The 21983-nt window shown below is 45.1% G+C and overlaps 2 protein-coding genes across 2 annotated transcripts in view; both read left to right on the top strand.

Annotated features, from left to right (window-relative positions):
* The window catches only part of ITGA1 (integrin subunit alpha 1), a 79707-nt gene that overhangs the window by 6085 nt on the left and 51639 nt on the right, over positions 1-21983 (top strand). Inside the window, exons 2-3 of the mRNA XM_056848712.1 lie at positions 21338-21458; positions 21696-21808. Of these exons, the coding sequence (XP_056704690.1) occupies positions 21338-21458; positions 21696-21808 (234 nt within the window). The remainder of the gene's footprint in view (positions 1-21337; positions 21459-21695; positions 21809-21983) is intronic.
* Positions 2590-5533, top strand: PELO (pelota mRNA surveillance and ribosome rescue factor). The gene is made up of 2 exons (XM_056848711.1): positions 2590-3348; positions 5091-5533. The coding sequence occupies exons 1-2, from the start codon at positions 2623-2625 to the stop codon at positions 5520-5522; spliced, it is 1158 nt and encodes a 385-aa protein (XP_056704689.1). The 5' UTR covers positions 2590-2622; the 3' UTR covers positions 5523-5533.

The following is a 21983-nucleotide window of genomic DNA, read 5'->3' as shown; positions in this document are numbered from 1 at the left end:
CTCATGGGGAGGGGATCTCCTCTTCCCTGGACTTCAGTGTAGCAACTCCCTTCGTAGACTGCCTTGAGACTGGCTGTAGTCAGGCTGCTGGGGACTAGCTCTGTCCACAGCTATTCAGCTCTTCTTGGTCTAACTCTTCCTCAGTTCTCAGGCGCCTTCCACCTCCTGAGGGAATTCTCTGCTGCAGGTATCTGGATTTCATCTCTGTCCTTGCTTTCTGACTTCCTTCAAAGCTCTTCCTTTGTGTCTCTGGCTGACCAAGCTAGTTCTACTTATAGTCGGAAGGGGGTTTAAAACTAACTAGTGATTGGCTCTTATCAAAGTTTGCCAAAGCGGCAGATAGGAGTGTTACGTTCTTCCTGCTATCTGATCGGTTCTCCTAAGGGACCAATACAACAGTTCTGTTTTTTTCTCCGTGTTCTCTAATTTATTAGCTTGACAAACCCTGAATTTGCAAGATTGTTCAACTGTCTATAACACATAAAGACCTTCAATTAATTCTAATACACAAACTTTTCTGCTTACAAATATATATACATACATATTTGTAAGCAGAAAAGTTTGTGTATTAGAATATATATATAATTGTAAGCAGAAAAGTATATATACAGAAAAGTATATTTATATACTTTTATATATTTTAGTTTATATATATATATATATATATATATATATATATATATATATATATATATATATATATATATATATATATATATAAATATACACACACACAAATATATATTTGCTAAACACTTAAAATAGTTTTGAAATGAGCTTGTCATGTAGTAGTCACCTTTAATTTTATAAGAAAGCTGAAATTGGTTCCTTGTTCTCAGTTCCTTATCTGAGCTACATGAGCAACCTGGACTCTGTGTAGGGATGCCAGCTCCGGGTTAGGAAATACCTGAAGATTTCTAGGGTGGAGCCAGGGGAGGATGGAGTTAAGGGAGGGGCTTCAATGCCTTAGAGCAGAGGTTCCCAAACTTTTTGAGTCATGGAGCACTTTTCAGGAGAGAAATTTGTCGCGGGGCACTAATTTTCACCTTGCGCCTATGTACTAAACCAAATGACGGTAGTATTTTTCTTTCCAATCTCTTCATGAAGCACTAGGGGATGTTTTGCGAAGTACTAAGTAATCCACGAAGCACAGCTTGGGAACCTCTGCCTTAAAGTCAAATTGCCAAAGCAACCATTTTCTCCAGGTGAATTGATCTCTATTGGCTGGGGATCAGTTCTAGATCTCCAACTAGTACCTGGAGGTTGGCAACCTTAACTCTGTGGCATTATACCCTGCTGAGATACCTCCCAAGACTCCGCCCCCTAATTCTCCAGGAAGTTATCAACTCGGAGTTGGTAACCCTTGCAACTGAATGGGGTAGTCTTGAGATTAGTCGTAATTACTAGAGATCTCAAGATCCCACCTGGAGGTGGGCAACCCTAGTCTTCAGTTCTGCTTTCGTCCGAGAGGAGGCTGTGCATGTAGGCAGCTAGAACAAGCCTCGTTCCTCCTCATCTTTCTCCCCAGGTGCAAATTCAACACAGAAATACCAGTTCTTCCAAAGCGAACTTTGTGTGATCACAGAGTGCATCTTCTAAGCTTTGCTCGAACAGCCCGATTTTATGCGTGCTTACACAAAAGTAAGTCCCATAGAATGCAGGCTTACTCCCGGGTAGGAATGCGTAGATTTCAACCACGCAGCTCGCGCACACTGATTCGGAGGTCAATCCCACAAAAACGTAATGGGAGCAAAATTGCAGCCGTGCAACCGGCTCTGGGGAACGCTGACTCAAAAGCAGACCCCACCGAGTTTAATAGATTCACAACCAGGGTCTCGTTGCAATGCAATTTGCTCCTACTAATAATTAAGCTCCGTTGCAAGCTCCACCCGGGCTGGGAGAGAAGCCTTTTGTGCATTGAGAATCAAGAGGAAACAGCCCCTCCCCCCCCCTCCAACTTGCCCAGATGGACAGGTTTGGCTTCGCGCGTGCGCAGTTCGCGGCCGGCAAGATTCCGGCGCAAAGCCGGCATTCCATTGCGCGCACGCGCCTTACCGCCGTCTTTGGCCCTCTCTCCTAGCCTTCGTCGGGGATCCCCGTACTGACGCGCCACAGAGCGTTACGCATGCGCTTCGACGCGACCAAGGGCCGGCAACGCCTTCGAGCGGCCACGTCACAGGGCGCGTGCTTAGAAGGGCGAACGGGAAGCCGTTGGTGACGGTTGGTGACGATCTCATAGGACGGTTTCCTCCTATGAGATCAGCGGAGGCGCGCAGGCGCGTTGGAGGGGAGGGGATGCCGTGGTTTGTGAGTGGTGGGGATGGTGGAGGTTACTCGAAAGCGGCAAAAATCGCTGTTTTTCCCCAGGTACCGAGAGAATTCCACTTTCTATTGCATGATGGGAAAGCTGCCCATTGCATGATGGGAAAGCTGCCCATCGCCTCTGATTGGGGGTCTTCCTATTAGCGCCCCCCCCCGCGCGCCACCATTCAAGAAATTAACGGCCTGCGACAGAAAACTGGGCTGTTGCTCCTATATCTTCCCCTGTTCCCTACTTTGGGGAGGAGGCTTCAAGGGACGTGCGCAGAGGTCTGCTTTGCTAGGTCTCTGAGCAAAGCCAGGATGAAGCTGGTGCGGAAGGACATTGAAAAAGACAATGCAGGGCAGGTGACCCTCCTTCCTGAAGACGCCGAGGACATCTGGCACACCTACAACCTGCTGCAGGTGGGCGACAGCTTGCGAGCCTCCACCATCCGCAAGGTGCAGACGGAGTCCTCCACGGGCAGCGTGGGCAGCAGCCGCATCCGCACCACCCTCACGCTCAGCGTGGAGGCCATTGACTTCGATACCCAGGCGTGCCAGCTGCGTGTCAAAGGCACCAACATCCAGGAAAACCAGTATGTCAAGATGGGGGCTTACCACACCATCGAGCTGGAGCCCAACCGCCAGTTCACCCTGGCGAAGAAGCAGTGGGACAGCGTGGTGCTGGAGAGGGTCGAGCAAGCCTGTGACCCCGCGTATAGCGCCGATGTGGCGGCGGTGGTGATGCAGGAAGGGTTGGCCCACGTCTGCCTGGTGACCCCCAGCATGACCCTGACCCGAGCCAAGATTGAGGTGAACATCCCTAGAAAGCGAAAAGGAAACTGCACTCAGCATGACCGGGCGCTGGAGAGATTCTACGACCAGGTGATGCAAGCAGTTCAGCGTCACATCTCTTTTGATATTGTGAAGTGTGTGCTTGTGGCCAGCCCAGGCTTTGTGAGGGAGCAGTTCTGCGACTACATGTTCCAGCAGGCAGTGAAGACAGACAACAAGCTGTTGCTGGAGAACCGCTCAAAATTCTTGCAGGTAAAGTTCACTCGAGTTCTGTGCAAAAGATGGGGGTGTTAATCAATGCATGATGAAGTGGTCTGTTATTCAGTTGGTCTGTTATTCTTCCTAACTTATTTAGCCTACTTGGGGAGGGGAACATCACGCGTACATCAGCCAGTGTGGTGTAGTGGTTAATAACGGTGGTTTGGAGCGGTGGAGTCTGATCTGGAGAACCGGGTTTGATTCCCCACTCCTCCACATGAGTGGGGGAGGCTAATCTGGTGAACTGGATTTGTTTCCCCACTCCTACACACGCAGCCAGCTGGGTGACCTTGGGCAAGTTGCATTCTCTCAGCTTCACCTACCTCACAGGGTGTCTGTTGTGGGGAAGGGAAGGTGATTGTAAGCCGGTTTGAGTCTCCCTTAAGTGGTAGAGAAAGTAGGCATATAAAAACCAACTCTTCTTGAGTGGGGGAGGACCTGTATTTGAAAAGCTTGCCACAGAATTTAGTGTAACTTGCTTATCCGTAAGCTTATTCAGAATTGAGGTTACAAACAGTGTTGGAGAAGTGGGATCATAGCAGTAAATATCTAAAGAATCATAACATGATAGGCTGTTCCAGGTCTCTGTTGTAAGCCTCGCTTCCCCCTTTTTCTTTTTGCTGTGAGTTTAAAAATTGTTCAGACTTTAGACTACAACAAGGAGCTAGAAAATGAGTTCATATGTACCTACAGACCTGTGAAGGGTAGGCCAAACGTGAGAGTGCTAAAGCTTTTGGTTTAAGATTAATTTTAACATACTCCTGGAGCTTGGTTTAGAATATCAGCCATAAAGAAAGCCAAAATCTTTGGGATTTTATTGTCAGTACAGCTATCATAACTTTAACTTTACTTGTGTGTGTTTGAAGGAAGGAAATGGAGGCCTCTTAAGTACAAGATAGCTTTTTAAAATTTGGAATTTAAACTTTTAAACTAGTTCTGTTTAGTTAATATTAGAAACTACTGCTAAATCTAGCAAATAGAAATCTGTCCGAAGCAATGACTAGCATGTTCAGTTGATTAAAATCCATCCTGCCCTGATTCATGCAAAGTCATATCATATAAATATACCATTCAAATTGCCTCTTATGTATTCTTGGCTATCAATTGCTTCAGATGCAAATTGTTTGCGGCCATAAAGGATGCTGAAGTATATGTTGTGTATGGGCAGGTACTTGTAAGAATTGTACTTGTTTCACCAAAGAGTTCGGAAGTAAGGTAAGCTGCTAGGTCCTGTTCACATGTATGAGGCATTCTTCCTAAGTTCAGTGGGGTTTGCTTCCTCTTAAATGAGCTAAGTGTAATATCTGTACAAGTCAATGGTTTAGGATAGTACTATTGTTTAAGTGCCAATTCTGAAAAGTGAATTCTTATGTACAGTACTAATATAATTAAAACATATTGTTCAAAACATTGAAGATCATCCTCATTATTTGTGGGGCGGGGGGAGATACTGAAAGAACTTTTTCTATTTCTATCCAGGCAAGGCTAGGACAAAATTCCAACAGGAGGATTCAGTCTTGCATTTCTGTGGTATCTGAACATAAAATCCAGACTGAATGATATTGTGGTTTTAAGACCAGCAGTATATATTTAAACCTCTCGGTTCCTAGTTTCTAAAGCTTAGCCAGAGGGATACCAACTAGCTATGAGGAAGCTAAATATCGAAATTTCTGGTGATGGAAAAAAAGAGAACTCTTAAAAAATGGTCAGTATTTTCCTGTGATTTCTTATTCTAGGTACACTCTTCCTCTGGACACAAATATGCATTGAAAGAAGCTCTGTGTGACCCAGCAGTGACTAGTCGACTTGCTGATACGAAAGCCGCCGCTGAAGTCAAAGCCTTAGATGATTTTTACAAGATGCTGCAACATGAGCCTGACCGGGCTTTTTATGGCCTCAAGCATGTGGAAAAGGCCAATGAGGCCATGGCGATCGACACCTTATTGATTAGCGATGAACTCTTTAGGCATCAAGACGTAGCTACTCGGAGTCGTTACGTCAGGCTAGTAGACAGCGTGCGTGACAATATGGGCACTGTCCGCATCTTCTCTAGCCTTCACGTGTCTGGGGAGCAGCTTGGGCAACTTACAGGCGTAGCAGCCATCTTGCGCTTTCCTGTCGCTGAGCTTTCTGACCAGGAAGATGATTCTAGTTCTGAAGAAGACTGACAGCACCTTTTTTCCTTTTAATATAACAAGCTTACAGCACTTGGGAGATTCTTCTCTAACATGTTGTGAGCCTTTGTACTGTGCTTCATAAATAACTTTTAAGGACAGTGGGGGTTTTTGCAAGTGACTGGCAGGGTGAGCATTTGGCACGGTGCTCATTGCCAACGTATTTATATACTTCCCTTGCTGTGTTACTGATTATGATGGTGGTTGGTGCAAAGATTCTCTGCTAGCAAAAGCAGGCTGAGAAAAACATCAGGTTTGTCTCCATGGACTGTATTTGGAACAAAAAATGTAGTTAAACAAAAACGTCATTGATGCTTTGCAGATAATGTACAACAAAATAAACCAAAAGCAGAAAAACATTTTGTCTTGCTGAAGTATTTTCTGTATTCTGTGACAATATTGGTACCTATCCCCTTGTTCTTATGAGAACCTATTTCAGATCTAATTATAATCAGGTGTCAGGTGGGGAGGGGGTGTGGCTCAGTGGTAGAGCATCTGCTTGGCATGCAGAAGGTCCTAGGTTCAATCCCCGGCATCTACAGTCAAAGGGACTAGGCAAGTAGGTGATGTGAAAGACCTCTTTCTGAGACCCTGGAAAGCCGCTGCCAGTCTGAGTAGACAACACTGACTTTGATGGACCAAGGGTCTTATTCAGTATAAGGCAGCTTCATGTGTTCATGTGTCATTGCAATGCTTAGTATGACTCTGAGATGAGAAGATTTGTAAATGTACTTTTATAATAATTTCACATATATATTGACTGCGGAGGAAAACCTGATACTTGGGGGGGGCAGATAAACTTAGGTTGCTGGTGGGTGAGAAGGAAGTAGGAAAGGGGGAGAGGCTATGGGGGCTGCTAGGAAAGAGAAAGTAGCGGTGGACGAGCAAATGAGGTACTCTCTGTCGCGCACAGCTTGTCTGGACTTCAGGAGTTTACCTGGTAGCAACTTCACACCACGCAGTTCTGCTATGTACAGTTTATTTACAATATTTACACAGAGTCCTTTGGCTGTTAATCATTCACAGCTTTGAGCAACAGCATGCTCCGCCAGCATATATATTTCAGCAAGAGGTAACTTACATTCACTATACAGACTTATATACACATTCATGGCCAATCACAGTTCACCTGAGATGAGTCATTCTGGAAATCCCCATTCCTGGCTGTACAAACTGGATCAGACCAGCCTCATCACATGACTTAGCTGTCACTCTGATCAGTATGATCTGTTTAGCAAACTGCAGACTAGGCATAACTTTGACATATGTTGACACGCCTCCCTAGTCAAACATTTGTTAAACACAGCCATTTCTTCAAGTATTGACATCTTTCAGTATTCAAACATTTCAGTCTCCTGGCTTAGTGCACACCAACCATTCCCATTTCTGGAGACTTGCACCCCTAGGTAATTCTTAATAGGGCCTAGATGTTTCATTTTAAACATTTCCTGTATCGTCTGCATAAACCATTTCAACTGTTCCTTGTTGTGGTACATTAAACATACATCATCCACAAAAAGTAATAAATAACAGGTTTGTTTACATATTTCCACTTGATACAGACATGGATCAGACACACTCTGCTTAAACCCTTTTTTGGTTAAAGCATTTTTTATACACATATTCCATGCATGTCCTGATTGCTTTAAGCCATATAATGCCTTGTGCAATTTTAACACTGTTTTGGCATTTTGACATTTGAACCCTGGTATTTGATCAAGCTATAACTCTTCCTCAATAGGTGCGTTCAGATATGCAGTATCAAAATCAAAATGATCAACTAGCATTCCTTCTGCTCCAGCCTTGGTTAATGCAACTCTTATTGTTTCCATGCGAATCGTGGGGACAAATGATTCATAATAATCCTGTCCAACCACCTGCGTAAATCCCCTCGCAACTAATCTTGCCTTATATTTAACATTCCCATTTGGCAAGGTTTTGAGTCTGTACAACCAACGGCAACTCAGAGTTTTCTTATCTGCTGGCAATTCAGATAAGGAAAATACTTCATTTGACACCAATGAGTTATATTCCGCCTCCATGGCTTGCAGCCAAGCATTTTTCTCTTCTGAGGCTAGACTTAACACATCATTGTAATCAGTTGGAACTTTAACAAACACATGGTTAGCAGTTACACCATACCTTTGAGGTGGAACACCTTTTGTAGATCTAGAGGACACTCTTGGCACTACTCTCTGATCTGCACTTTGCACACTCTCAGAGTCTGCATGTATTGGTGACTGCACCTCCTGTTTCACCTCTGGCATGTTATCAGAATCATCATTCATAGGTAACAGTACTGTGGATGGTAATTGGTTTGCATGTATCTTAGGCCAATTAGCATCCTCACAGAATGTAGCTGAACGACTGAAACTTAATGCATTTTGGTTATTTACAAAACGGTAAGATTTCATTCCTGTCTGATACCCCAGGAATGTCAACTTTTTTGCTCTTTCACCACCTTTCCTATGTTGTTTCAGTGGTATATTAACCCATGCTTTACTGCCAAATATCCTGATATGATCCAAACTGGGATCTTTCCCATACAAAGCCTTGTATGGAATATTATTTGTGGCACTTGTCCAAATTCTATTTGATATATAAGAAGCATTTTTTGCCGCTTCAGCCCAGAACATTTTTGGCAATCCAGCATCAAGTAGCATTGATTTTATCATTGTTTGCAGTACTCCTCCCTTTCTCTCTGCAACACCATTTTCTTGACTCATGGATACATTAGCAATTCTATGTTCAATACCTTGAGTCTTAAACCAATGAGCCATTTCACCAGACATGTACTCGCCCCCAAAATCACTTTGGAACTTACAAATTTTATGCCCCAATTGTCTTTGCACATTGTTAGCCCACATCTTTATAGTATCACACACCTCTGACTTCTTTACTATGGGATACACCCATGTGAACCTTGTGGCATCATCTATCAAAAGAAGAAGATATTTTCTTTTAGATATACTGTCTGGGAAAGGGCCTACCACATGACTATGAATAAGATATAGAGGGGTTTTTGTTACTCTGTCACTCCTTGGTGCAACTGGGTGTGCTTTAGACTTACTTTGCTTGCACACATCACAATCTAGATATGTTTTGCACCCTTCAACCTTCTCTTTGCCCAGCAGGGCAAGAGTTTTATTCAAGGTACCCCAGCCCACATGGCCGAGTTTTCTATGTAGCAAATGTATACATTTATGGTGAGGGTTTTTATTTAACACTGTTTGTGCTTTACCTGCCATGTGCTCTAGCACATACACATTATCTTTCAAATTCCCCACTGCCATAATCTTATCACCTTTGAGAATATTGCAGCACTTATTTCTGAAAATCACACTGAATCCAGCAGAATCTAGTGCACTTATACTTAATAAGTTTTTCTCAAGAGTGGGTATACAAAGCACATCATTGAATGTATGGTTTAAACTTCCAAACATTACACTTCCTTCACAGGAAACAGTTGCAGAACGTCCATCTGCCAAACTTACATGACCTAACGCCGATTGATGTGAGTTCATTAGTAGCCTTTCCTCCCTCACAAATATTTGTGAAGCTCCTGAGTCAATTATCCAAGAGTCATTCAGGGAGTCTGGACTTGCTCTCACCAGCGTAGCTTGCTGTTTGGTCACAACTTGAGTCTTTTTTCCTTCTCTGTATTTCCTTGCAGCAGGGCAAAATCTTTGAATGTGTCCCTCTTTCCCACATCTGAAACATTTCTTGACACGTAAAGCCACAGGTATAGGCTTACTTGCTTCACAGCTGAGGCTTGTATCCTTCCTTATCTCTTGCTTGGCACAGCTCCCGGTCTGGCTGACTGACAACTCCCGCTGCGTATATCGCGCCTCCTCTGCTAACAATCTCCCTGTGATGTATTGCAGAGATAATTTTGCTGCATCCACAGATTCAAGGGCTGAGATAAGTGGGTCGAAACGCTCCGTCAGGGAACTTAAAACTATAAACACCTGGTCCTGGTCAGAAATCTGCTTTCCCCTCTGAGCCAGCAGTTGAAAATACGTGGCTAAGGTATTCAAATGAGCTCTAACACTCTCATTTGGCTCCATAGTCTTTCTATAAATCCTTCTCATGAGGGAAATAAGAGATCCAGCCGTGTCTTGCACATATACAGCCTTGAGGCTATTCCAGGCATCTTTAGCTGACCCCTGTCTCGCCACATGCACCAACTGGTCATCAGCAACACTTAATATCAACGTAGCCAATGCCTTCTGGTCTTTTAAACTTTCCTCAGGCGTGGGAGCTTGTGGGGGAGAATCCACATACGTCCACAATGACTCACGCTTAAGATAATTCTCCATTCGCAGGGACCACACAGCATAGTTATCTGCAGTCAGTTTATCAACCAGCAGGGCAGAAACAGCTTGTGCCATGATATCTTCTCTCACTGGCAGTAGCTGATTATCTTCCCCTTGTTCCTCCTCCGACTCTTTGTCAGAAACAACTGACCCGTCTGCAGACTGTACATCAAGGTCCTCAGCGTCGCTGGCCTCTGTAGACATCCAAACCGCTCACAGCAGCAACTCACGGCAGTAGCTCACCAACTCCAATAGAACCTCCAGCTCTCAGCGCAGTCTATCTGGGCCCATAACCCTGTCGCGCACAGCTTGTCTGGACTTCAGGAGTTTACCTGGTAGCAACTTCACACCACGCAGTTCTGCTATGTACAGTTTATTTACAATATTTACAGAGTCCTTTGGCTGTTAATCATTCACAGCTCTGAGCAACAGCATGCTCCGCCAGCATATATATTTCAGCAAGAGGTAATTTACATTCACTATACAGACTTATATACACATTCATGACCAATCACAGTTCACCTGAGATGAGTCATTCTGGAAATCCCCATTCCTGGCTGTACAAACTGGATCAGACCAGCCTCATCACATGACTTAGCTGTCACTCTGATCAGTATGATCTGTTTAGCAAACTGCAGACTAGGCATAACTTTGACATATGTTGACACTCTCCTGCAAGTCTTTGTGTGCCCCCCATTTGCAGTATCTAATACCATTAACAGGCTCAACTAGCTTTTAGGATACCAGCTGCACAATTATGTTACTTAGCTTTTTTCCCCTCAGGCTAGGTGGCAGAGAAAAATGTTACAGGGCTATGACATGACATTTTACTTATTCCTACTGAAGTCTTGTCCAGTGGTCCATTGTGTCCCGCCATTTATGGAAATTTTTGGCATCAATTGCTTTAAAAAAACCAAAAAACCCACCCTGTTTGTGGGAGAATTCTGATAATTTATTTACTGCATTTATGCCCCACCTTTCTTCTCAATGGAGAACCCAAGCTGCTAAATCACTGTCTTTTGTTTTATCCTCACAACAACCTTGTGAGGTAGATTAGGTTGAGTGTATGTGTGAGTTTCCATGGCAGAGTCAGAATTCAAACCTATGTTTCCTGGTGCCTAGTCGGACACTCACACATGAAAACATGGAGCTACCTTATACTGAATCAGACCCCTGGTCCATCAAAGTCAGTATAGCCTACTCAGACTGGTGGTGCCTCTTGAGGGTCTCAGACTGAGGTCTTTCACATCACCTACCTGCCTAGTCCCTGGTTTGACTTATCTTGGGCAATTACTCAGATTTTTCAGAATCATCTGGGGCGGGTAGCATTTCCAAATATTGTCCTGATCAGTACAAACACTTTTTAAGAAGGCTATTTAGCAAAGCTGCTATTTGCATCCCTGTGATTTTACTTAATCTATCATAAAATGTAATTGTTTAACTTCTTTGTAAGTTTGCATTGTGGAGTATTGCTCTCATTAGTGCTGGAAGATTTTGCTGTTTCTGCTAATTAGTCACACACACTCTCCAGCCTCACATACACAGTATTCAGATCTGACTGTGTGTAATGAAATGCTTTGTTCGTATGTAATGCTGTAGGTTAATCAAACCACTAAAGAGCAAGAGTCTAGTAGCACTTTAAAGACTAACAAAATTTCTGGCAGGGTATGAGCTTTTCGTGAGCCACAGCTCACTTCTTCAGGTATCTGAAGAAGTGAGCTGTGACTTATGAAGGCTCATATCCTGCCAGAAATTTTGTTAGTCTTTGAGGTGCTACTGGACTCTTGCTCTTCTCTTCTGCTACAGACTTAACATGGCTACCCATCGTGAGCTATCACTAAAGGGAAAATACGTTGTTAAGTACCCGAGGGGCATTTTGTGGACAGAGGCTAAAGTAGCATTTGGATTTGGGCAGTTGAAGGTAGTTCGCTGAAGGAAGCAGGGGGTTGGGGCTGGGGAGACCTTTACCTCAGATAGTTGCTAAGTGGTTTGAACAGCACAGAACAAAGCCAATATACTTAAAATGCAATGCATTGGTGTGTCATTGTTAAAGCAGTAGGTTGTTTCACATAAGCTTCTTCATACTCTATTTTTTTTCTAAGCAAAAGCTTGTTTTCAAAAGCTTTTCACTCATTCCAAAAGAGAAGCTATTGCATTGGAGTTTTTCTTCCAACACTCCACAAAATTTCCAGTTTTTCCATTGGAAAATCCGTTGTGGGGGTATTTTTTCCCCCGTTAGTTTTTCTGGGCCGCCTAATCTGGACTGATGTATAGAATGCCTGCTACAGTTGAAATGTGTGAGTGGAAGGGGGAGAATATTTGAAAAACTGGGTTGGATCCAGCTAGCTTTTCTTCTGGAAAGAAGTGGAGGAAGTGGAGCCCCATTTGACCACCCAAAAATTGGGAATGTTGGGAGTTACATGTTCAACAGCCACGTGTGATGGAGGCTGTAATAAGGAAGAGCTTGAAGAAAGGTCTAATGGAAAAGCTGGCTGGATCCAACCCTATATTTTTCATAGGACCAGCTTTTACTAGTGACAGAAAGCATATTTTCAAATTTGAGATGACTAAGTCGGTATTGTTCGCTTCACAAAACTGCACAAGCGCCACATCATTACTCTCCCCCACCCATCAGTCTTTTTGTTTTGAGCTGAATAAGTGAGAGCCATTTTCTTGCTGTGTTTATTCCATTTCCTAGAGCTCTGTGTTTAGAAAAGGCTTCTCCAAATACTCAGCTTCAGCAGCATAGAAAAATCAGCTAAGCCGAGATTTACTATATTTGCCTGTTAGCCATAGCATTGTAAAGCTATGAGCAATGCAAGTTACTTCATAAGCTCCAGCTTTAATTTGCTGAATTTGAACAAAGCCTTGCCTTAGTCCATGGGTCGCAAAAGTGCGGCTCCCGAGCCGCATGCGGCTCTTTGAGCCCTTGAGTGCTGCTCTTTCCATGTGCGGGCCTGGCTGAGTAGCGAAAGGGGCGGGGGGCGGGAGAGAGTCTGTGCAGGAGGCGCTTGGGTTACGTAGGAGCGACCATGTGCCGTTGCTGCTGCTGGCGGGCCTGCTGTGGGGACAGAGTCTGCGCAGGAGGCGCTTGAATTACAAAGGAGTGACCACGTGCTGCTGCTGCTGCTGGCTGGCCTGCTGTGGGGATTGGGGGTTTCTTAAGCAGCGGAGGAAGCGGCCGCCGTTTCAATATTTGCACGGTAAGCCCGCCTGCTGCCTCCTGGCTTCTGCTGTCGGCTCCTCGAGTCCCTCTTCAGAAAGGCTCAAGAGAAATTCTCATTGCTTTGGGAGCGCTTCGCCCGGACGAGGAATCCCTGCGCGGCGCCTTTCTCGCTTCAGGCCGCCCGCAGCCTGGAGGGGAGGGGGAGGCAGAGAGCGAGCTGCCCCGGTGGCCACCACCTCCCCTTTCCTTTCCACGCGGGCCTCTCTTTCAGTACGGCTGTTCTCGCCCCCAGGGCTGCAGAGTGGGCCCAAGACCATGCTCAGGCCGCCCCTGGGAGGGGGGAGGGGGCTGGCGCCGTGGCCTTGAGGGGGGAGGGAGGGGCAGTTGGGAGACTCTCCTTTCTCCCCCCCTCCCCGTGGAAGCCGCCTGGGCGCGCGGCCCTGCTTGCTCGGGCGCCCGCCTGCCTGCCCTGAATTTGGAGCCCGTCGGTCCCAGAATGGGGGGGGTGAGCACCTGCCCCTCCCTCTGGCCAGGGGGGAACTGGCATGTCCGTGGCGGGGGGTGGGGAGGATGGATGGACTGTGCATCTCCCTCCCTCGAGGGAGGGAGGGAGGAAGGGGCCGTTGGGGGACTCTCCTTTCTCCTCCCCCCGTGGAAGCCACCTGGGCGCGCGGCCCTGCCTGCCTGTCCCCCCAGTGGGGGGGGGGGGCTCCTCCAGCCAAGCCACCTTGCTCAGGCGCCCGCCTGCCTGCCCTGAATCTGGAGCCCGTCGGTCCCAGAATGGGGGGGGGGGTGAGCACCTGCCCCTCCCTCTGGCCAGGGGGGAACTGGCATGTCCGTGGTGGGGGGGGGGGAAAGGATGGATGGACTGTGCATCTCCACCTTGTTTGTTTGCATGGAACACACACAGACCGGGGACCTGCTGGCCTCTTCCTTTGTGCCTGGGATCCCTGGACATCTGGACCTTTACTGGGTGATGGTGGGGGGGGGGGAGGAAACAGTGGGCCTTTTTGTCTGGCAATTGTTAGCCCTCCCCTGGCCTATTACTACAGGTTTCCCCTCTTCCTGCTACTTTGTGCCTCTTTCAAAAGGAATGGGGGGGTTACACTCTCCCCACAGCCATTCACCACCCCACTGTGCAGTAGGTGCTCTACTGGTTTCCACTTCTGCTAAACTTTAATTAAAGTTTATTAAGTTAATAAACAGTGTACCTACCTATATAGTTTGAGTTTAAAAAATTTGGCTCTCAAAAGAAATCTCAATCGTTGTACTGTTGATATTTGGCTCTCTTGACTAATGAGTTTGGCGACCCCTGCCTTAGTCCAAACTAGTCTTTGTTATTGAATCTGGGCCCTTTGTATGGTATTAGTGCTGTTTTTGCTGTGCTGAACAATTGTCTACTCTTTAGAAAAAGAATTCCCACATTGTTGTTTTGTTGTTTGGAAATTTACCAGAAAGTCAATTTCTTATTCTGCAAAGGTTAATGGTAAGAAGCTGGTTTGTATGACCTAAAGAAATAAATAGACAAATCCGGTAGCTGAAAAGCTTGAAACCTTTTTAGAAAGTTTTATCTGCGATACTAGTTTTTAGTCCACCATTATATTGTAAGCTGCCTGGAGTTCTGCAAGATAGAAATGCGGCAAATGTTTTAAACAAATATAAAATGCAGAGCAAAATGAGCTCTTGTGGCTTTTTAAATAGCTGAACACTGGTGTTACTGGGACATCAGGAGTATGGTGAGTGCTTGCTTTTGAATACCAAGAACCTCTCCTATAGACTGTGTCTTCATAACTATGCTTTGAATAGCAAAAGTCAAAGTCAGGGTTATTTGTGTCCATTGTAACACCGTGGCTCCAACAGAATGTGTTCTTTTGTATATAGTGCAATTTCTTTTCTGAAATAAGTGGAACTTCCCTTCCTATTCCATGTATTTTATTCATTTTTATTAAAATATTTATACCCCGCTTTCCCTCTTGGCTCAAAGAAGTTTATAAGTACTAACTAAAACCAAAGAAAGTTAAAAGCGTTGGATCAAGATAACATTTTCTAAAGACCGAATGGAACTTTCCTGCCTTCCCCATTCCCACGGCAGCTGTCCGACCTCCATGAAATGGTGCTCCAGGCAATTAGGAGACCCGGAGGAATTGCACGGGGAAGATGGAATCGGTGGAAATTACCGATTTAGTCTGGACCCGGCCTTCAAATGCCTCCCTGTCCTCATGCCTAGCTTGTAAGACAAAATTAATAACGTTCAGAGCTCGCAGGGACTCCCCACCCAATATCATAAGCGAAAAGTGTGGCATTATACCCCATTGAGGTCCCTCGCCTCCCTACAGGCTCCCCTCCCCAGGTTCCACCCTCAAATCTCCCTCACGAAAGTATCCCCAAGTATTGTGCCCCCCATAGGAGTGAATGGCAGCTACTCCCTTATAGGAGAAAGGAAAAAGGAAATAGTACCATTTGAGCGTGGGCTAAACTTGCTCTCCAGCCAATAAAGATTAAGCCGCCTATCTCTGTGTATCTGTTTCGTTCCTTCGTCACACAAGAGTGTTGCAGAACTGGCTTATCTAATAGAAATAAAACTTTGATGTCTCAAGAGTGTTCTTTTCCTCCCTAATGACAATTGTTCCATTTGTGTTCAGTGTATGGAATAACTTCAGCAACCTTGTTTTTGTGAGAATAAATCACATTGTGGTGTGACTGCTTATAGCAGGAAAACCTCTCTAAAAGGTCTCCTCACCACCTAGAGGCTCAATAACTTAAAAACCATTCTTACTTGCTTGTTTTGCTGTTTTACCAGAGGACTGTATGAGCACTAATGGAAACAATCAGCGTTTTTACAAGCAATGAATCAGTTCTTTTATCAATTTAAACAGCTATACAAGCTGCTGAAAGACTTACCATGGCCCCATAAAATGGAGTGTGAATCCCCGCATCATTTCATTTCTACAACTTTTTATGAGAGGTACTCTTCTCCAGTGAACATAATCCACAGGAAACATTTTCGGAGCTTCTGTACAAGCCCTGTTGAAGGAACTGTGGGGGGGGGGGGGTGCAAAAAAACTTGGTTGCCATACTTTGCTGTGCAATTTAGGTTGGGATGCATGGGTAGATCTTCAGATTCATACCCTAGGCCCTTCAATATTCTTACAACAGCATGAATATATTTGTGCTGTAAGAGAAATATAGCTGTGTTTTCTTCCTGGAGTTGATTCCTTCGTGTCCTCATCATATATATAGCATTTTGATTATATTCTCCTTGTCCCTTTTAGCACCCAGAGAGCCAGCATAGTATAGTGGTTAAGAGCGGTGGACTCCAATCACCACTCCTACACATGAAGCCAGCTGGGTGACCTTGGGCTAGTCACACTCTCTCAGCCCCACCTGGGGAGGGCAAGGGAAGGTGATTGTAAGTCGGTTAAGTGGTAGAGAAAGTCGGCATATAAAAACCAGCTCTTCTTCTTATAATCATTTTGGATTTTCACAGTACCTTCTCTGGGCATGTATATTTTAATTTTTTTATAAAGGTGCATCAGCCTGTTTTGACATTTCTGCTGTCCTTCTGATTCCTAGCGTTCTCTTCCATATAAACCCTATGGCTTTTCGCCTGCTGTTTGCTATAACTACATCATCTCAGCCATTAATACTTCACAGACCTGTCTCCTGCAGCAGACACTCCACTTGGTCATTACGTAATAAGAGTTTGTGCCTGGAACTGCTTATTTTCCTCTTCCTATCACCTTTTCTTTTTATCATTGTGTTAGCTGCTAAATGAGTGACCCCACGGGCCTTGCTACTCTGGTTCTTGGTGCCCACTTCCTTCTTCCCGTGTGTGTGTGTGTGTGTGTGTAAAGTGCCATCAAGTCGCACCCGACTCATGGCGACCCCTTATGGGGTTTTCAAGGCAAGAGACTAACAGAGGTGGTTTGCCAGTGCCTTCCTCTGTATAGCAACCCTGGACTTCCTTGGTGGTCTCCCATCCAAATACTAACCAGGGCTGAACCTGCTTAGCTTCTGAGATCTGACAAGATCAGGCTAGCCTGGGCCATCCAGGTCAGCCAATCCTGGCTTTCATCCACTTCATTTCAGCATTTTGTGTTCAGAACAGTCTCTACCAGGAACACTGATTTGGGAATCAGTTGCCTCCATGAGAGGAGGTTTATTTGCTTGGAACCTCTCAACATTTTGTGGTGAGCCCATTCCGCAACTGGCAGCCATTTTGTGGTTAGCTGTGCCTTTTTGGGGTGGTGCCCACTGTTTGAATTTGAACCAATACAGTATTTTGTCCAGCAGTGAATAGGTAGAGCAGAGCTGGCCGTTGCAGCAGGTATATTCACTATGGAAGTTTACTATCAACAGCAGACTTACGTTCTCTAATGCATTTTTGGTTTCTGATGTTTTATGGGACTTGGCCATTCAATAGTAAGCATTTAAAATAAATAGCATGTAATATCTGGAATATCAGTTCATGCTGCGTTTTTTACGGTGCTGCTGGTATTAAGGAAAGATAGATAACTGTTAAGATAAGCTGTGCCTCTTCTCTGGGTGCAAAATTTTTAGACTTCCCATTCTATATGTGGAGGTTGTCCACCTTGGAGAAAAGAGGAGCAGGGTTTCTGCTGTTATCAGAGGATAAGATGCCTTACAACAGGGGTCCCCAATGTGTTGCCCATGGTGCCCATTAGGATTGCCAACTTCCAGGTACTAGCTGGAGATCTCCTGCTATTACAATGGATCTCCAGCCGATAGAGATCAGTTCACCTGGAGAAAATGGCCGCTTTGGCAATTGGACTCTGGCATTGAAGTCCCTCCCCTCCCCAAACCCTGACCTCCTCAGGCTCCACTCCAAAAAAACCTCCCGCTGGTGTGGCATAGAGGGACCTGACAACCCTAGTGCCCATTGACAGAAAAAAATAGGAAACGTCATAAGAACATAAGAAAAGTCATGCTGGATCAGACCCAGGCCCATCAAATCCGAAAGTCTGTTCACACAGTGGCCAACCAGGTGCCTCTAGGAAGCCACTAACAAGAGGACTGCAGCAGCAGCATCCTGCCTGTGTTCCACAGCATGCTCCTCTGATACTAGAGAGAATGGGTATGCATCATGACTAGTATTCATTTTGACTAGTAGCCATGGATAGCCCTATCCTCCATGAACATGTCCACTCCCCTCTTAAAGCCTTCCAAGTTGGCAGCCATCACCACATCCTGGGGCAGGGAGTTCCACAATGTATCCGTTGTGTGAAGAAATTCTTCCTTTTATCTGTTTTGAGTCTCTCACCCTCCAGCTTCAGCAGATGACCCTGTTAATAGGTTAATCTACATTGAAGAAAGACTTGTTCAGACTTTAAGGTGCTACTGGACCTTCTCCCTCCAAGCTGCTCTGGAGGGTGGTTGGCAGGAGGAGGAGAAGTTGAGTCCTCTAAACCCTCTCCCCTGTGATCATGGGGAAGGACGGAGTTGCACCAAGAGTATCAATCTCAGCTGGAAGGGGATGAGCACTCTGGCAGTGAGCCCTGCTCTGGCAAAGAGAAAAGTTGAAATTTCAGCGGAGCAGCTTAGATCTACTTTTTAGGGTTGCCAGGCCTCTTGCAATAGTATTTTTGTTGTTGTTGCCATCAAATCACGGTTGACTTATGGCAACCCCGTAGGGCTTTCAGGGCAAGAGACATCCAGAGGTGGTTTGCCATTGCCTGCCTCCACATCATGCCCCTGATATTCCTTGGAGGTCTCCCATCTAAATCCTTGCCAGAGTCAAGGCTGAGAGTGTGTGACTGCCCCCAAGGTAATCCAGCCAATTTCCATGGCAGTGAGGATTCGAACGTGGATTTCCCAGATCCTAGTCAGACACCCCAACCACTATACCATGCTGGCTGCTATAGTATGGTATATGGTAAAACCATAGAGGTTCTGCTGAATCCCAGGATGGTGTGACATCACACACCATCAACGCAACTGTTGATGTTACTGTCCTCCCATCCTGTCCCATGTTACTGTCCTCCCATCTCCTGCCAGGTGCCAGCCACTGTCTGCTGGCAAACCTGATTCTCAGTTGATGAAGGTCACAGACTATTTTCAGTTCATTAACCTGGCTGGAGCAGAACACATGGAAAGCTAAGATTTAGGCACTTTAAAACCAGAGACTGAATCTTTCAGATTCCTCTCTGTATGTTTGGCCTAGAGAGAATCATTATCTTCTCCAGCTGTGTTGTTTCACTTCTGGACATTAGATTAGCTTTGACCTCCTTCTAAGGAGCTCAGGGTAACATACATTGACTCATTTCCCCAATTTACACTCACAACAGCCCTCTGAAATTATTTAGACTAAAAAGTACTCACTAAACCAAGTTCACTTCGGATGTTCCGTAACTGAGGAAAGATTTTTAACCCCCAAATCTCCATTGTACAAATTCAGCAGTGTAGTTAATAACAATGACAATGAAACCTTTAATGGCATAATTATTATTACAGTTGTTACAAAATAATCATAAAACCTAATATCAATAGAATGAGTTCAAAAATCAAAGCTGGCAAGCTTTCGAATTTTCATCACATCCATCAGGAAATTGGCAACATCCACAGTAATCTTTGGAGCAGAATCATTTAATAGGAGTTGACATTTTGCTTTATTGGATAGATAATATTTTGAATGTATCCAATTTTTAAGCCTTTTCTCACGGGATATTTGGTATAGGGGACAATCCAGCAGTATATGATCAATCGTATCCAGGGAATTGGACCCACAGGTACAAAGCCGTTCCTGTATTGGGATTTGATGGTACCTGCCGTACAACAGCCTTGAAGGGATGGCGTTGACCCTGGCCAGAGAGAAGGCTCTATGAAGGGGAGGGATGTCCAAATTATAAAAAATAATGGGGAATGCTGTCAGTTTTGTTTATAAGACCCAGTGCAGCTGAGGAGCAGACCGGGGGTTGAGAAAGCAGCAGTGTAGTTAATACATTAAAGTGGCCGCAGGCTGCTGCTGACTTGGTGTAGTCTTTGTAGTTGGTTTGAAAGAATCATATCTGCACACATGCTGAAGTAGCAAACAGTTGGGACTACATCTGTGATTCTTTTGGGGGACTTTTCTAGACCACTGAGGAATGAGGATGCATTTTGAAAAGGGAGGCTGGCGTTGAGCGGATTTTATCCCTTCTTCCTGGTGACTTTTTCCTATGGAAACAAATACCAACCTAGCGTTAAGGTAATTAGTGGGTGATCTCCTGGTTTTAGTGGGGAATTTAGCTACGGAGATAGAGCACTGCGAGAGGTTTTCAAGCCAAATCTTTTCCCAATGTGTACGAGAGATGAGCAAACCAATGGGAAAAGCTTTCAATAAAGAAATGTTTGTATCACAAGAAAGTGGTTTTATTGAAGGGGTTTAAAAGGGGTTACAAGCGAACACAAAACACAGTATGAGAGCACACACACACACACACACACACAAGATCTAAAGGTCAAAGGGATAGAGGGAAGTTGTGCAGCTACCTGTCAGAGGAGAAGGACGAAGTTCGGGGAAGCAGCTGCTTGGAATGATCAATGACCAGCGTCTCTCGCTAGGAAGAAGCCTTAAGGGAAAGTACGAGGCACACTAGCATTGCCGTGCTGGGAGAACTTATGGATGGGAAAATGAAATCAGAAGAAAGGGACTCTACAAAAAAGCCCCCCTAACTCGAACCCAAACCAGTTTCCACATCACAATCCCAGTGGTAGGGTTGCCAACCTCCAAGTACTAGCTGGAGATCTCCCACTATTACAACTGATCTCCAGCCGATAGAGATCAGTTCCCCCGGAGAAAATGGCCCCTTTGGCAATTGGACTCTATGGCATTGAAGTACCCCCCCCCAACCCTGCCCTCCTCAGGCTCCACCCCAAAAAACCTCCCGCCAGTGGTGAAGAGGAACCTGGCAACCCTACCCAGTGGCCAGATTCTGCAAAACAAATCCTAGAAAAGAAGAAAGTATAATGCAGGGGTGTCACACTCAATTGTTACAAGGGCCGGATATGATATAAATGCCACTTGGTAAGTCTGGGCCATGCCTTGCCAGCCCAGATGGGGACTGTGGGGGTAGCTGCCTTGGCTGGTTCGGGGGCCAGATAAGAGCTCTCAAGGGGTCGGATCCGGCCCGCGGGCCTTATGTTTGACACCCCTGGTATAACTTATAATGCACAGTGATCCAAATTGTATATGCCAGGTACCATTAGTAGCATTTCTCCCTAGGGTAATTAATCTACTTACATCATAGATGGAAAATGACACTAATTGTCCCGGCTTCTTTTTGAGCCAGTAATTCATATTTTGTTGTATGCTTCTTTTTTTAAATCAGGTCTGCTGCATCTTTCTCTGCAGTTCAATGTTGATGTGAAAGACACTATGACCTTCAGTGGCCCCGTGGAGGATATGTTTGGATATACTGTTCAGCAGTTTGAAAATGAAGAAGGAAAATGGTGAGGGTTTTTATGACTATCCTCTCTATCCACTCCCCTGCCCCCACGTAAGCTTTCCCCATTTTCTGTTACAGCTGTGTCTGTTGTGCTCTGTTACCGTTGTTCTACAAATATTCAGGTTTAAGCAACTGACTGTGTGTAACTTTAAAATACCTACATACCTACATTTTTAACCTACATAGAGTAAAAATTCTGTGCTGCATTGTGAAGACAAACGTGGTTGTTTTCATTTCCAAGGGTGCTGATTGGTTCTCCTTTAGCTGGTCAACCCCAGAACCGAACAGGAGATGTCTACAAATGCCGTGTGGGAAAGAACCGTGGTTCACCATGCGTGAAGCTGAACTTGCCAGGTAAGACGGTAAATGGCTTAGTAGTAATTCGGAGTGGGCCCTGCAAAGAGATGGTTAAGGGCATTTTCATCACAATTCTCACTTTGCATGTGACATTTTAATCTCCATGTAAAAATATATGGCTTGGATACTGCCTAGAGTTTCTGCGGGAACAATTTGGGGTGATTTTGACTGA

The sequence above is a fragment of the Euleptes europaea genome, chromosome 4 (assembly GCF_029931775.1).
Source record: "Euleptes europaea isolate rEulEur1 chromosome 4, rEulEur1.hap1, whole genome shotgun sequence".
NCBI classification, from domain to species: Eukaryota; Metazoa; Chordata; class Lepidosauria; order Squamata; family Sphaerodactylidae; genus Euleptes; species Euleptes europaea.
This window is presented reverse-complemented; position numbering and strand designations above follow the sequence as displayed.